The sequence below is a fragment of the Gymnodraco acuticeps genome, unplaced genomic scaffold (genome assembly GCF_902827175.1).
Source record: "Gymnodraco acuticeps unplaced genomic scaffold, fGymAcu1.1, whole genome shotgun sequence".
Taxonomy (NCBI): Eukaryota; Metazoa; Chordata; class Actinopteri; order Perciformes; family Bathydraconidae; genus Gymnodraco; species Gymnodraco acuticeps.
This window is the reverse complement of record NW_022990413.1, coordinates 266,110-278,307: the sequence shown is the minus strand read 5'-3', so window position 1 is coordinate 278,307 and position 12,198 is coordinate 266,110. Positions and strand designations below refer to the sequence as shown.

Below are 12,198 nucleotides of genomic sequence, written 5' to 3'. Positions count from 1 at the left end.
TATATTTAAGTACACAACTCATGTCCATCTTTTATTAAACCATGACACCGATTTCAAATATACATAATGAGTACCATACTCTTTAGTTCAGTGTATGATACAGTTATTTACCGTTTCTCAGAGCATATTGAAAAAGAACAACAACAAAAAATAGAACCAAATACCCACTTCAGAAAAAAAATAAAAATACAATTATCAGAGACACTGCAACACAGACAAGATGCAACGGACTGAGGGAATAACAAGGTCAGTGTTCTCTTCAACTTCACAATGCCAAAACGGATCAAATAAATCCAACAACAGTAGTGATAATGTTCATTATGTATAAGACTCTGAATTAAAACAAATATATATAGATAGTGTATATAATAAAGAACAAGTGAAGTGCAAATTTCTTTGGAAGTTGGAATAAGGTTTTTTTCATTAAGACATAAATAAGTTATAAAACAGAACCTGTCAAAAGAAAAAAACAGTCAGACTGATGAAATAAAGGCAAGACATAAGATTTATAGCTTCAAGTATGCGATACTTCCGAGTAGTACAGATACACTGTACAAGGCAGAGCCGTTTTGTTGTCAATTAGAATCATTATTCTACAACAAATGCAAGTCAGTGCATCTATCGCACAACTGCCGTTTGAAATTCTAGATTAAATCCAGCAGGCCGTGCTCAGAGTTTCTCAGAGATGAGTGAAGCTCTTCTGATACAGGAAGTACTGCACTGAAATCAACTTAAATTCATACTTTCAAGTCCAGGAAACCTTCACTTTGGGTGCGTCTACACTGTTCTTCCAGTCCATCTTTCTGAAATGACAATGTTGACACCACTAATTCATAAAAGCAAATCCCTCGTCCTGGACGATGCCATCGCCATGATTAAGTAGAAGAATATGAGCAGAGGGAAAAACGTTCACTGCAAAAAAACATTGATTTTCAGCTTTAAGTATTTCTGCACTGATTTTAAACCAACACAACTTTCAGCAAACCTTCATTTCTTGAGATTGAAAAAACAATACATGTCTACTTTAAGCTGAACCAATGCTTTTTCCAGTAGAATGAAAAGCTCCCGAAGCCAGCAGGGGGTCGTCAGTGTAGAGATCACTTCTTCCTCTGGAAGACGTTGGCCAGCATGGCTCCAGACGTGGTCAGCTGACCCATCTTGCTCAGGAACTTGGTCTTGGCATCCTCGCCCACCAAACTGGAGGCAATGGACATTGAGCTGTGAGATAAAAAAACATGGTGTAAAGGATGAATTTGACCATGATGAAGCAAGGTTATCTGGACTGGAAAACAGAAATAAAAGCATAACAGAAACAACAAGACAATCCTCCTATCTGTTGACGAGCTTCAGTCGGCCTTTACTCTACTTCTTTAGAGGGAAAAGCTGTTTGCTAATACAGCCCCTCCTGATTTTTACAGTCTAACGGCTCCACAAGTTCCTCTTTTTAGTTAGCTGGCATTCACAGTGATGCAGTGGAACGGCTAAATAACAAGCATTGCTCAACAGACGGTTAATCGCAGAGGTTACAGGTTTTGAAAGAATAACACCATCACTTAGTTATTATACAAGGACAAAACTGTTTGTCTGGATCATATTTTGTGGCCTTAACTTTCCTGTGTGTATCACTTTATCTGTTTGAATAATCTTGGCAATTTATTTTTGAAGAAAGGTCCATGAACAAGTGAAATGCATTTTTAACATATAAACTGAATTTATTTCATTAAAATGTATGATATCTTAAACATTTTCTACTATGTTTTTAATTCTTTTTAACAAACTATACTATGACTTTTTTTCTACAAATATACATTTTTTGTATGCATGAAAGTGTTCAACATGAATTTATGGAGTTGATAACATTATGGACATACTATACTGTGATTTAGTTTCCATTGTGCATGTAAACAAGCTACAAAGAATTACACCTCTGCTATGTGAAGCCTGAGTGCTTTGGAATATTTCATCCCAGGGTGAAAGCAACGATCGCACTGGGGCAAATAAGGTCAACATTCCTCAAAAGATCCAATTGATCATTTATTGTATTAAACGTCAAAGACAGAGTTCCATCCATCCATCCATCTTCTCCCGCTTATCCGTGGTCGGGTCTCGGGGGTAGCAGTTCCAGCAGAGAGCCCCAAACTTTCTTTTCCCTGGCGACATCAACCAGCTCTGACTGGGGGATCCCAAGGCGCTCCCAGGCCAGCGAAGAGATATAATCCCTCCACCTGGTCCTAGGTCTACCCCTTGGTCTCTTCCCAGCTGGACGTGCCTGGAACACCTCCCTAGGGAGGCGCCCAGGTGGCATCCTAACTAGGTGCCCGAACCACCTCAACTGGCTCCTTTCGACGCGAAGGAGGAGCGGCTCAACTCCGAGTCCCTCCCTGATGACCGAACTTCTCACCTTATCCCTAAGGGAGACACCAGCCACCCTGCGGAGAAAACCCATCTCGGCCGCTTGTATCCGCGATCTCGTTCTTTCGGTCATGACAGAGTTGTCTCACCAAAATGAAAGAGAACACAATTTTCTCGGCACAAACACAGAGAATTTAACCTCAGAGTTTAACTGAGGGTTTTTGGGGGAAACACACCCAAAACACAGAGAGCGCGCACAGGGAGAAGCAGACACATAGCCACTTCTGACATCCATATATGAACGCTTTTTAATGAGCCCGAACACATGTTAACAAGATGGGAGAAACATGTTTTAAAGGACACCCACAGTATGGCTGGGATCCAAAGGCTTTCCAAACAACATTTTCTGCTCTCTCTGTGAAGATACCCGCATAATGAGTGTGGTCCAACATTCTCACATGTTCTCCTCTCCCCCGGGGTATTAACCCACAAAAAATGGGCCCAGTCCCAACACTGTTAGGTGACCTCTCTCCTCACAGTAGGAATACTTCTCACTTTTCCTAACTGCCACTTAAAGTCATCACTTGTAGCTGTCACTGCGTCTCATGTAATGAAAAACAGTATTGAAACCGTGTTTAAGAAGATGTGATGGTGTGAATAGGACGTTGCTTTTTCTCACCCTTGTGCGTCTGCCATTCCTCGGTTTTCAATCTTGATTTCACACTCTTTGATCATGGAACTCAGAATGCCCTGTTGAGGATACAAAAAGAGACAACATGTATTAAGGAGTCAGACTGAATCTTATGGAAACACTGAGAGGCAAATTGTTTTATTTCCGGTGTTTATGATCTAAGAACAGATGGTTTTATACAGATCATTTTTGCCATATCCCTAAATAGATGGGAACAAAACGATTTTATAGGTTTTGGCAGGTGATTTATTTTTAGAAGAATTTTTCCTAAATGGTTGTTATAGTAAATCATTTCTGCCTCAAGAGGATGAAGAGCACAACTAGCCCACTAAATTCATGTTTTCTCTTAGGTGAGTTTTAAACCATCCATAAACTCTACACACACGATACATATAGGTTAATGATATTAAAAGCAACCACTAAAAGTAGCTTTTTACTCTACCTGTTCATTTATAAACCCAATTTTACCTAATTGCGTCTCAGGGCTTCCGTAGAATCTTGATATTTCATAATGTGTCAATACAAAACATGTGTTAACTACTGAAGTGGTAAAAGACAAGGGGTGTAATTATATCCAAACATGGCAAGAATAAAAACATCTTTATCTATTTGTACATGCATGAAAGTTGCAGTTGGAAAAATAATTCCTGTCTCAGAATCTGGTATGCAGACTGTGCAGACAGAGCAGATGTGTTCAGAGGAAAACAATCAGCTGATCATTAGTCACCTTGGGAAAATGCTCACATGAAATAGATCGCATGAGATTCCGAGACACAAATAAAAAATTGCAGAGGTGTGTGTGTGTGAGTGTGTGAGAAAGATATGAAGAGGGAGACAGTCTGGCCTAACATGCGTGCATTGTGAGTGTGTGAATGTGTATCAACCCCTCCCCTGTGTGAGGGTCTCCTGACCTCGTGCTCAGGTGAGAGTTGTTCCATGTCAGTCCGGAGACACCTGAGGCCCGGCAGGAAGTGGTTGAGCATCACCTCCTCAGAAATAACTGCACAGGAAGTTAAGGACTGAAATGAAATAACCAGTGGATCCAAAGCACCGTGCATCTCCGTGGATAAGAGAGCAAAACAACCTATTTAACTGAACCTACTGCAACTAAACATATATTTTAAATAGAGACCACCTTGCAATCATTGTCAAATCGGACCAGGGGTGTAAATTGGTTGCTCAGACCACACCCATCTTCAAATTCAACCCTGATTTTGATCACAACTACACATAGTGATTAAGATAAGATGGTTCTTTATTGATCCCAATTTGGGAAATGTTTGTGTTGCAGCAGCATAAAAGACATGGCATTGTACAATACAAATTACAAGACAAGAAGGTAGAAAATATACATGTTGAATTTACAAATGAACAATAACAAGATATAAAGCAAGGTATTATATATACATACGTATGTGACGGATGGAATATTAAATATTAAACTGAATATATAAATGTACACTACAGTGTGATTTTATTCAATGAGAAACTATGGAGTGCATCTAACACGGTTCCTATCGCTGCGACAAAATCGTAGGCAGATAGCGGTGTATGCAAAATCACTTTTGTGGTAGGCCCCGCTGCAGAAGGTGTTTCAAGAACTATATTTTGCAATGATGAGACACAAAGAATATGAAAACAATACCAGCTGCACTGTTGCTGGTAACCAGTCAGGGAGGCGGATGGTAACAAAGTTAATGAGGACTATGATAAATAGTCCAGATGTGAGTAGAAAACACATTTATATTTTAATTTAGGAGTAGATATGTAATGCCTTATCTTTCCAGACTTTCTTGTTTTTATCACTACATTTATAGACATGGAAACTACAAAGTATGGTGTTTTCAAGGCCAAGCAGTTAAACATATTATTTGGGTTAGTGCTTCCAAGCATTACCAGAAGGGAGGAGTTTACTTCAAAATATTAAAGAAATATGTCTCACTAAAAACGAAATAGTTGAGAAAATATTTGTCTTCGAATGTACAAGCCTTCCTAAAATAAGTGTATTGGTATATGGCACCAAATGAAGTTTCCAGCACAATAGTACTTTGTCCAGGACTGTATGTGTTCTGCCACCTGTCATGGCCAGAGGAGCTATATGGCAGAGGGAGTGCATACATTCATATTTTTAGATATGGGAATGCACAGTTTCAGAGGTTTTTGCACTGATTACATGAGAAAGGAGTGCAGTGGGAGGTAAAGCCTCTGAGGTTAGGGCTATACCTCCTGGACACTACTGCACTGTGAAATCACAGCTTGACAAAGATCCACAGGAATGAACCTCAGACCAGCTCTCCTCAGAGTGTGTGTGTGTGTGAGGGGTGGGGTTGCTGGAGTAGAGAGAGGAAAAAAAGACTGAGAAAGCAAGAAGGAGAAACAATCAGCAGGACAGAGACAGAGGTAATGTAAACGTGAGTCTTATCCTGGGAACTGTTTCTAAGAATTGGAGTTGCTGTTCAGTCCTTTCCTCCTCTCACGCTCCTTCTCCCTCTCTCATCCTTTCCTTTGCTTAACCAAGCCTGTAATTACCTCAGCCCCAATAATGGAGGCAGCTTATTTTCCCTTTCTCCTCCTGCCAAATGACAGGCAAGCTCTGCCAACACACACACTGAACCACACTCTGAATGGAGGGGCCGCGCTGATACGCACCACACAGCTAGATGCATTCAGGAGCACCTCTAAGCAGTTGTTCTAACGGCCGTCCCACTGCTACGACAGCTAACCCTGAACTCCAGCCAGCCTTGACACAGACTTCTTGTAAATCATTTGGAAATACATACAGTAGTTATAAAAAAGTGTGTGTGAGCTGAACTCTTGGAACTGCATAGTGTCCCCCTCAAGTGTGACAGGGTTATCAAAAGCAGTATATTTGGGAAAGCAATTATAGGGGACTTTAATTCCTTAAGCACAAAACTCTTGCTTAGCAAATACAGGAAACACGATAAAAAATAACATTTAGACCAGTATGAATATCGTACACAGGAGCATGAACGTCATCCACTCTCGCTACAATGCTTGCTTTACGACAAATGGCATACCGACATAAAACCTATTTTTACTACTCTAACTGCAAGCAACAGGCCTATTTGACTTGCATAAAAAGACCATGAGGGCTTTAAGAGGTTTTATACATCCAAAGAAGTTGCTTAGCAGCAAAAGCTAAAAGATGGATGTCTAATTTAGACTTGCGCTTAACTGAAATGTTATCAGTATATCGCTAGTTTTATGACTACAAATTAAAGTCCCCCTAACGAAGCTAAACCCATGCTGACCAGTGCATTGGCCCAGCTTTCACAGACCATTGAGTTTGATTGAAAAGGATACAGCAGCAGGAGAGGGCGCTGTAGGCCTCAAACAGCTGCGTGGCGACGTCGATCCTCTTTATCTCCGTCGTCTGGCTGTTGTTAGCCAGCGCCAGCTTGTGAAGATGTGGCAACACGACTAGAGGAAGACAAATAATTAGTACATAAGAAGCAGCCAAAGAAAACTAAATAACAAATACACTACTGAAATGTCCTTCACATACACTCATCTCTGAAGCGTGGCTCTGCGTTAGGACCGACTCTTCCAAAGGTCCGGATGATCTCTATGTGCAGAGAGTGCTGGTCCTGGTACTGAGGGTCCTCCAGGAAGGACGACAGCTGCATTTTGACACGCTCCAGCAGCTAAACACACACAGAAAGATTGTTTAATACATGCTTTATAGTGATTATTTGTATTTATTAGTAATAAGTCAGCATAATAGACACGTGTGCACTTCCTACCTCTTTCTGTGTGACCGTCTCCATGATGGTACCAAAGGCAGGGATAGTGGATATCCTCACTGAGCTAAAAGCAGCAGCAGGAGAGCAAGACACGGGTTTGACCAATCACAGTCTAAGCATCAATATTTAAGCTATTCTTCAGTTTCCCATTAGTGTGTCTTTAAGCTAAGTTATAATACAATATTATCTGTTTACCCGATTTAGTTTTCTGGGCCATGTTCATGTAAACTATCATTTCATTTAACTTTCTATTTAAGCTGACTAAATCCCTCAGTGGAGTTGCACATGTGCTTAATGATCCCCAGTTTGTTATCGAAATAAACAAGTGACCACAACAAAATCCAATACTGCTACTGAGACAAACTTAACTAGAATGATGTATTTTTTGCACATCTGTAATTACAATGCTGAGTAAGCATTTACTCTAAACCACAAAGAGGTAGGACTATTTTAGCGAACACATGTTCTCGGTTTTATCCAAATATAGTGATTACATAGTAATGACATGTCAGTTACCGCAGTGAAGACTGAGGTGGTTCCTCAGATAGTGGACTGCCAGTTTTACAGCTAACCGCTCTGATGTTCAAGTTTATATTTGACTGGATAGTTGCAATGATGGTCATCTGGTAACTCCTGATTTAAGTAGATCAGTTATTATATTGAAATGTATTGGTGCATCCTGATTAGACCAAACTAGCTATTTATATTTTAACCCAGATCTAAATTGTTTACATCAATAAGGAATATTCATCTCAGCATTCTTAAACTGAGCTTAACAACAAATATAATGGGTCTTTTTTTAAGAGGATCATTACATTTCATTCATAAAACATAATAATGCATAGTCAAATATCTGACAAAACGTGATGATTATATTAAATAAGCAGATTATTGGGGTGCTGTTAGATAATCATTCCAATGTCAGTAGGAGCAGGACAGACCAAAAGGTACTTCAGACATTTCTATAGACTCGGTTATCTGCTGAAGTAAGTAAAGTATATCATGCCAGACATATAGAAACAAAATATGTGTTGAATCTGGGGTCTGGTGTGTCCGCAACAGCATGTGGTTTTCAATAAAGAGAATAATGAGATGCAAAGGGCTGCATTCCAACAGTGTTGCCACTAATTTAATCATCGTGTCTAATCACAAACTAGATGCAGTTATCTTGCTTATAGGAGAGCTGAACGTCTTTTAAAAGCATGGCATGTTTTTACTGTAATGAAAGGACAGAAGATTAAACTAGACAAGTGTTCATTTAACTTTAAGCTGTTTAGCCAATCACTGTGGCTTCACATCAGAGGATAATTAAAGGCAGATTAAAGGAAGAGAGGCAAATTACTCCATGCTTTAACTTCCTCTTCCACTGAATGTTTGTGGTGAATGGAGCTGATACACTTCAGATGTAGAAAAGGCTTTTGGTGTCACATGCTCACATATTTGTAATGCTCATTCAAGCTCAGCCAGACACATTTCCAGGAAGACTGACACTGATTAACACTGTAAGGATGCAGCCCACAAAATGACAATGTTTACAGAGAGGTTTTTTTGTGTCGTTCGACTCACAATTCAGGCCCACTGCACAGAGTAATAAGGGCCGGAGCCGCACGGCGATCTACTAATGCTTCACTCATGCCTCGGAGAACCAACTGCAAACCCACCACACAGCAGGATGAGAGAGGGGAGGAGACAGGAGGAGGGAGGGAGGGAGGGAGGGAGGGAGGGAGGGAGGAGGGAGGGAGGGAGGGAGAGATAGAGGGGTGAAGGAAAGAGGTAGAGACAGATGAGATGGTATGGATAACAGAGAGAAAAAAAGGAAAATAGAGTGACAGGATAAAACTGACGGGGTGAGGAGAACCGACCACTAGCTGACGGTCGGTCAGGAGGAGAGGCTCTGCTTTAACGGTGAGGGAGGGGAGGAAGAGGAGCAGGCACGGTGCTATTGCTGCATGCAGGCACAATAATGGACTAGTTAGTGTTGCAGACCGATGAAGAGCTGGCGTGGGTTAGTGCGTACATGCAGTTAACATTGGTCATGCTGATGAACCAACACATGGCCAGCCTAAACCTGCACAGGAGCAAACAACGCCTTAGGAAGGAGAATGTTATTAAAAATGAAATGGGTTAAATTAGATATCGATGTAGTTAGAGTCTTGGGAAATAGTTTTGTGCTGAGTTTGCTCCTGGCAGGTACAGACTTGTTTCAGTGTGATGGTTCTCAAGCGGCAAAGAGAAGGGGGGAGAGGAGAGACGCGGCGCGGTTTATTGCTGTTGTCGTTCCACTTACATTTCAGGGTCGGAGGACAGTGTGATGAGAGCCGGCACCACTCTCTGAGCTACCAGCGTCTCATTCACCCCCTTCACCAGCAGCTGATCGGATTGGACAGAGCCAGCCGTGATGTCACAGAGGTGGGCGGGGCATTGGGACAAGAGCGAGCAACACCGCCAATAGATAGAGATAAAAAGAAAGAAGCAAAAAAAAAAAAAGGGGGAGGGATAAAGAAAAAACAAAAATATAGGAAGAAAGTGATATACAATGACAAAACCATAGCTGCAAGGCACGGGACGGCACTGCATGTATCAAGCAAATGAGTACACAATCACACACACACACACACACACACACACAAACAAACACACACACATGCACACGCATGTATGCAGAAGGAATGTGAAGCCAACATAGCTAAACTGCACAGATACTTTAACAGTATGGTGAGCATAAAGCTGTGGGCTCTTTGCACAGACTCCAGGTCAGATTAGCATTCATTTCAGCTTTTAATTGATCAAATAGTTGACAAATCTGATCTGGGATCTGTGAAAGAGGACCACATTACAACCCTCTGCAAGGGTGGACAGCTAGTCACTATGGAGAGGTGACAGTGGGGGGTGTTGGAAAAGTACTCCACAAAACAGGGGGGACATGAATACAGCCTAAACCTCCTCCTCCCCAAACTTTAGATCAACATGGGCCCGGCTCTACTGCTATACCTAGACCCTCTGTCCAATATGTGACCTGCAGTGTGCACGGATCTCAAAGGACGTGGTTTCTTTTGGGTGTTTAGGACAGGACTTTTGCCTTGGCAACCTGGCAAGCACAAACATGGGAAAATAGTCGTCTCTCTTGAAACATAACAGTAGTTTTATATTTCAACAGATCTGAAATACTAATAAGTAAGAAAAAGAGATTCATTCATTCTGATTAAATTATACTTTCCAACAACACTGAAAAGAAACAGGCCTTGGACTCTTTTGATTATAGTTTGAGGTTGCTGACTTTGGCCTCTCGCTGACATGCAGCAGATATTTATGTAGTGCGTTCTGAGGGGCGTGCACAGTGAGCGGTCTGATGTTAACTCTGCGAGGGTCTAGTAAAGCAGTTTGAACCGGGCACTTATAAGTTACAGTTGTGTTTAGTCTTAAGACAGAGTAAATATACAATGCATGTCAAACAGCAGCAACAGCAAGCAGAGCTGGCACATGTACAGCAAATAGATAAACTTCGACATAGCATCAATGATATAGTATTGCACAATTGTGTATGACTGATATTTTAGCTCAATAATAATTATATTCAAATGTACTCATAACATCAATATGCTTTAACAAGATAATCACAATATGCAAAACAATATGTAAATCACAATGATATCCATAATTGTGCAGCCATGCAGTCATTTACTTGTATGGCTTGCTAAAATTCAAAAAGAAAGAGAAACTGTTCAACAATGACACATTTTTAAGGTAGTATTTTTGTAAACAATCTGTGCTTGTTCAATATACTATCTGTGTGTATTTGTGTGTGTTTTTCCTACCTCAAACATCCGTGCTGCAGTACAGCGCACCAGTGCAGAGGTGTGCACCACCCCGTACCACAGCACAGTGAGCAGCAGCTCATGGTACACTGGGTTGGCGCTGATAAGAGAGCATAACATAAATACTGGTTATTATTGGGGTAGCTGTCAAACAATAACTGACTTTCCAAAGTGTTTGAGATTATTTTGAGACCAGCAAAATAATTGTGAGTACACATGAGAAAGCGTGTTTCAAGGCGAGTCATTTCATATACTGTGTTAAGAAAGATATGAAATAAAATACAACCTATTCAATCTACTTTAAAACACCACTGCTTGCAAACACCTGTAATAGTTTTTCATTTAATTGACTTTCCTTTGAAAGCTTTCTCTGCTTGCATAGTTAACAGTTCAGCTATACTTAACAGTTACATTATATTATAAAAAAGAGACTGGAAAATGACGAGAGATATGGGTTCAAAATGGCTGAATGCAGTCTGATAATCCACTGTTGATTATGTAGGAAAGTATTTGTGTGTGTGTGTCTCACCCAAGCTCTACAAAGGAGGCCTTTAAACTGTCCAGAGGTGCACGGGACAGAGACAGGGTCGTCATGACGTCCTCTAGGAAACCCACCAGCAACTTGCGATCTTCATCCTGAACAGAATTAAGAACATATTTTTCAATTACATTATGTACGCACAAAATACATCAACATTTGAATACGTGTCCATCTTCCTGCAGATCAGTAGGTTGGTACAGCAGACATGTTTTGTCACTTTCAACATACACACTTTGTTGAAGTATTGTGTTGAAAGGGAAATCAAAATACAGCTTGACTTGCCAACAGTGTTTTGCCAGTGCTGCATTATTTTCTGAATCTAAGTTCAAAACAAAAACATGTTGCGGCATGATGTGTGGAGTGGATTTTCCCTCATGAGGAGAAACAATAAGTGTGGTTCACACTCTTCATATTATAAAATACACAGAAGAATAGGGGCCATAAGTATAGAGGAAATCATAGATATATTGACTTTTTTTTAAGAAGACCACGCTACTTCTTATTTGTGTTCTGCAATTCATTTACCTGATTATAACACGTCAGAACTCCAGTGGCATAGATGGGGACCGTAGCTTTGCAGAGAATATCGTTCGCTGAAGAAGTATCTGACAGAGGAATAAAAAACAGAATGAAATATGTTAAAAACATGTTAAGAATTGAGAGATTTACATTTTCCTGTACATTACAACATGACAGGACAAGAAGAGATGAGGAACAGTTAATTACGTTTTGCCTGGCATTTGGTTTTAATATGGGGACAATTACAGCATGCATTACATCGTTGTGGTTCATCGATGTAATGCATCGACTGAAAAGGACACTTGTAAATGTAAAGTCACAGTGACCTAAACACAGACTGGGACCCTGTACAAAACACATATTTTATAAATGGCCACAATACCAAAGTTAAATCGCTTGGCAGGACGCTGAGACCAAGCACCTCTTATAATAACTCCAGAAACATGTCCGGAACTAAAAAAAAGAAACGAGGGAAACACCCATAAAAGGGCTACAAATAGTTTGTTTACATCAACA

General features: G+C 40.5%; 1 protein-coding gene across 8 annotated transcripts in view; it reads right to left on the bottom strand.

The window, feature by feature from the left end:
- Window positions 1–12,198, bottom strand: part of relch (RAB11 binding and LisH domain, coiled-coil and HEAT repeat containing) — a 33,519-nt gene continuing 21,321 nt past the window's right edge. For 3 of the 8 annotated variants that reach the window (XM_034224936.1, XM_034224940.1, XM_034224943.1), the window contains 11 exons: window positions 11,689–11,768; window positions 11,152–11,258; window positions 10,623–10,722; window positions 10,490–10,501; window positions 8,374–8,456; window positions 6,808–6,871; window positions 6,570–6,708; window positions 6,368–6,484; window positions 3,955–4,043; window positions 3,032–3,102; window positions 1–1,218 (listed from right to left, as the gene is read on the bottom strand). In XM_034224936.1, the coding sequence (XP_034080827.1) occupies window positions 1,098–1,218; window positions 3,032–3,102; window positions 3,955–4,043; window positions 6,368–6,484; window positions 6,570–6,708; window positions 6,808–6,871; window positions 8,374–8,456; window positions 10,490–10,501; window positions 10,623–10,722; window positions 11,152–11,258; window positions 11,689–11,768 (983 nt within the window). In that variant the 3' untranslated portion in view covers window positions 1–1,097. Of the gene's footprint in view, window positions 1,219–3,031; window positions 3,103–3,954; window positions 4,044–6,367; window positions 6,485–6,569; window positions 6,709–6,807; window positions 6,872–8,373; window positions 8,457–9,094; window positions 9,178–10,489; window positions 10,502–10,622; window positions 10,723–11,151; window positions 11,259–11,688; window positions 11,769–12,198 lie in introns of all 8 variants that reach the window. The other 5 variants (XM_034224944.1, XM_034224937.1, XM_034224941.1 and 2 more) reach the window with 2 other exon arrangements.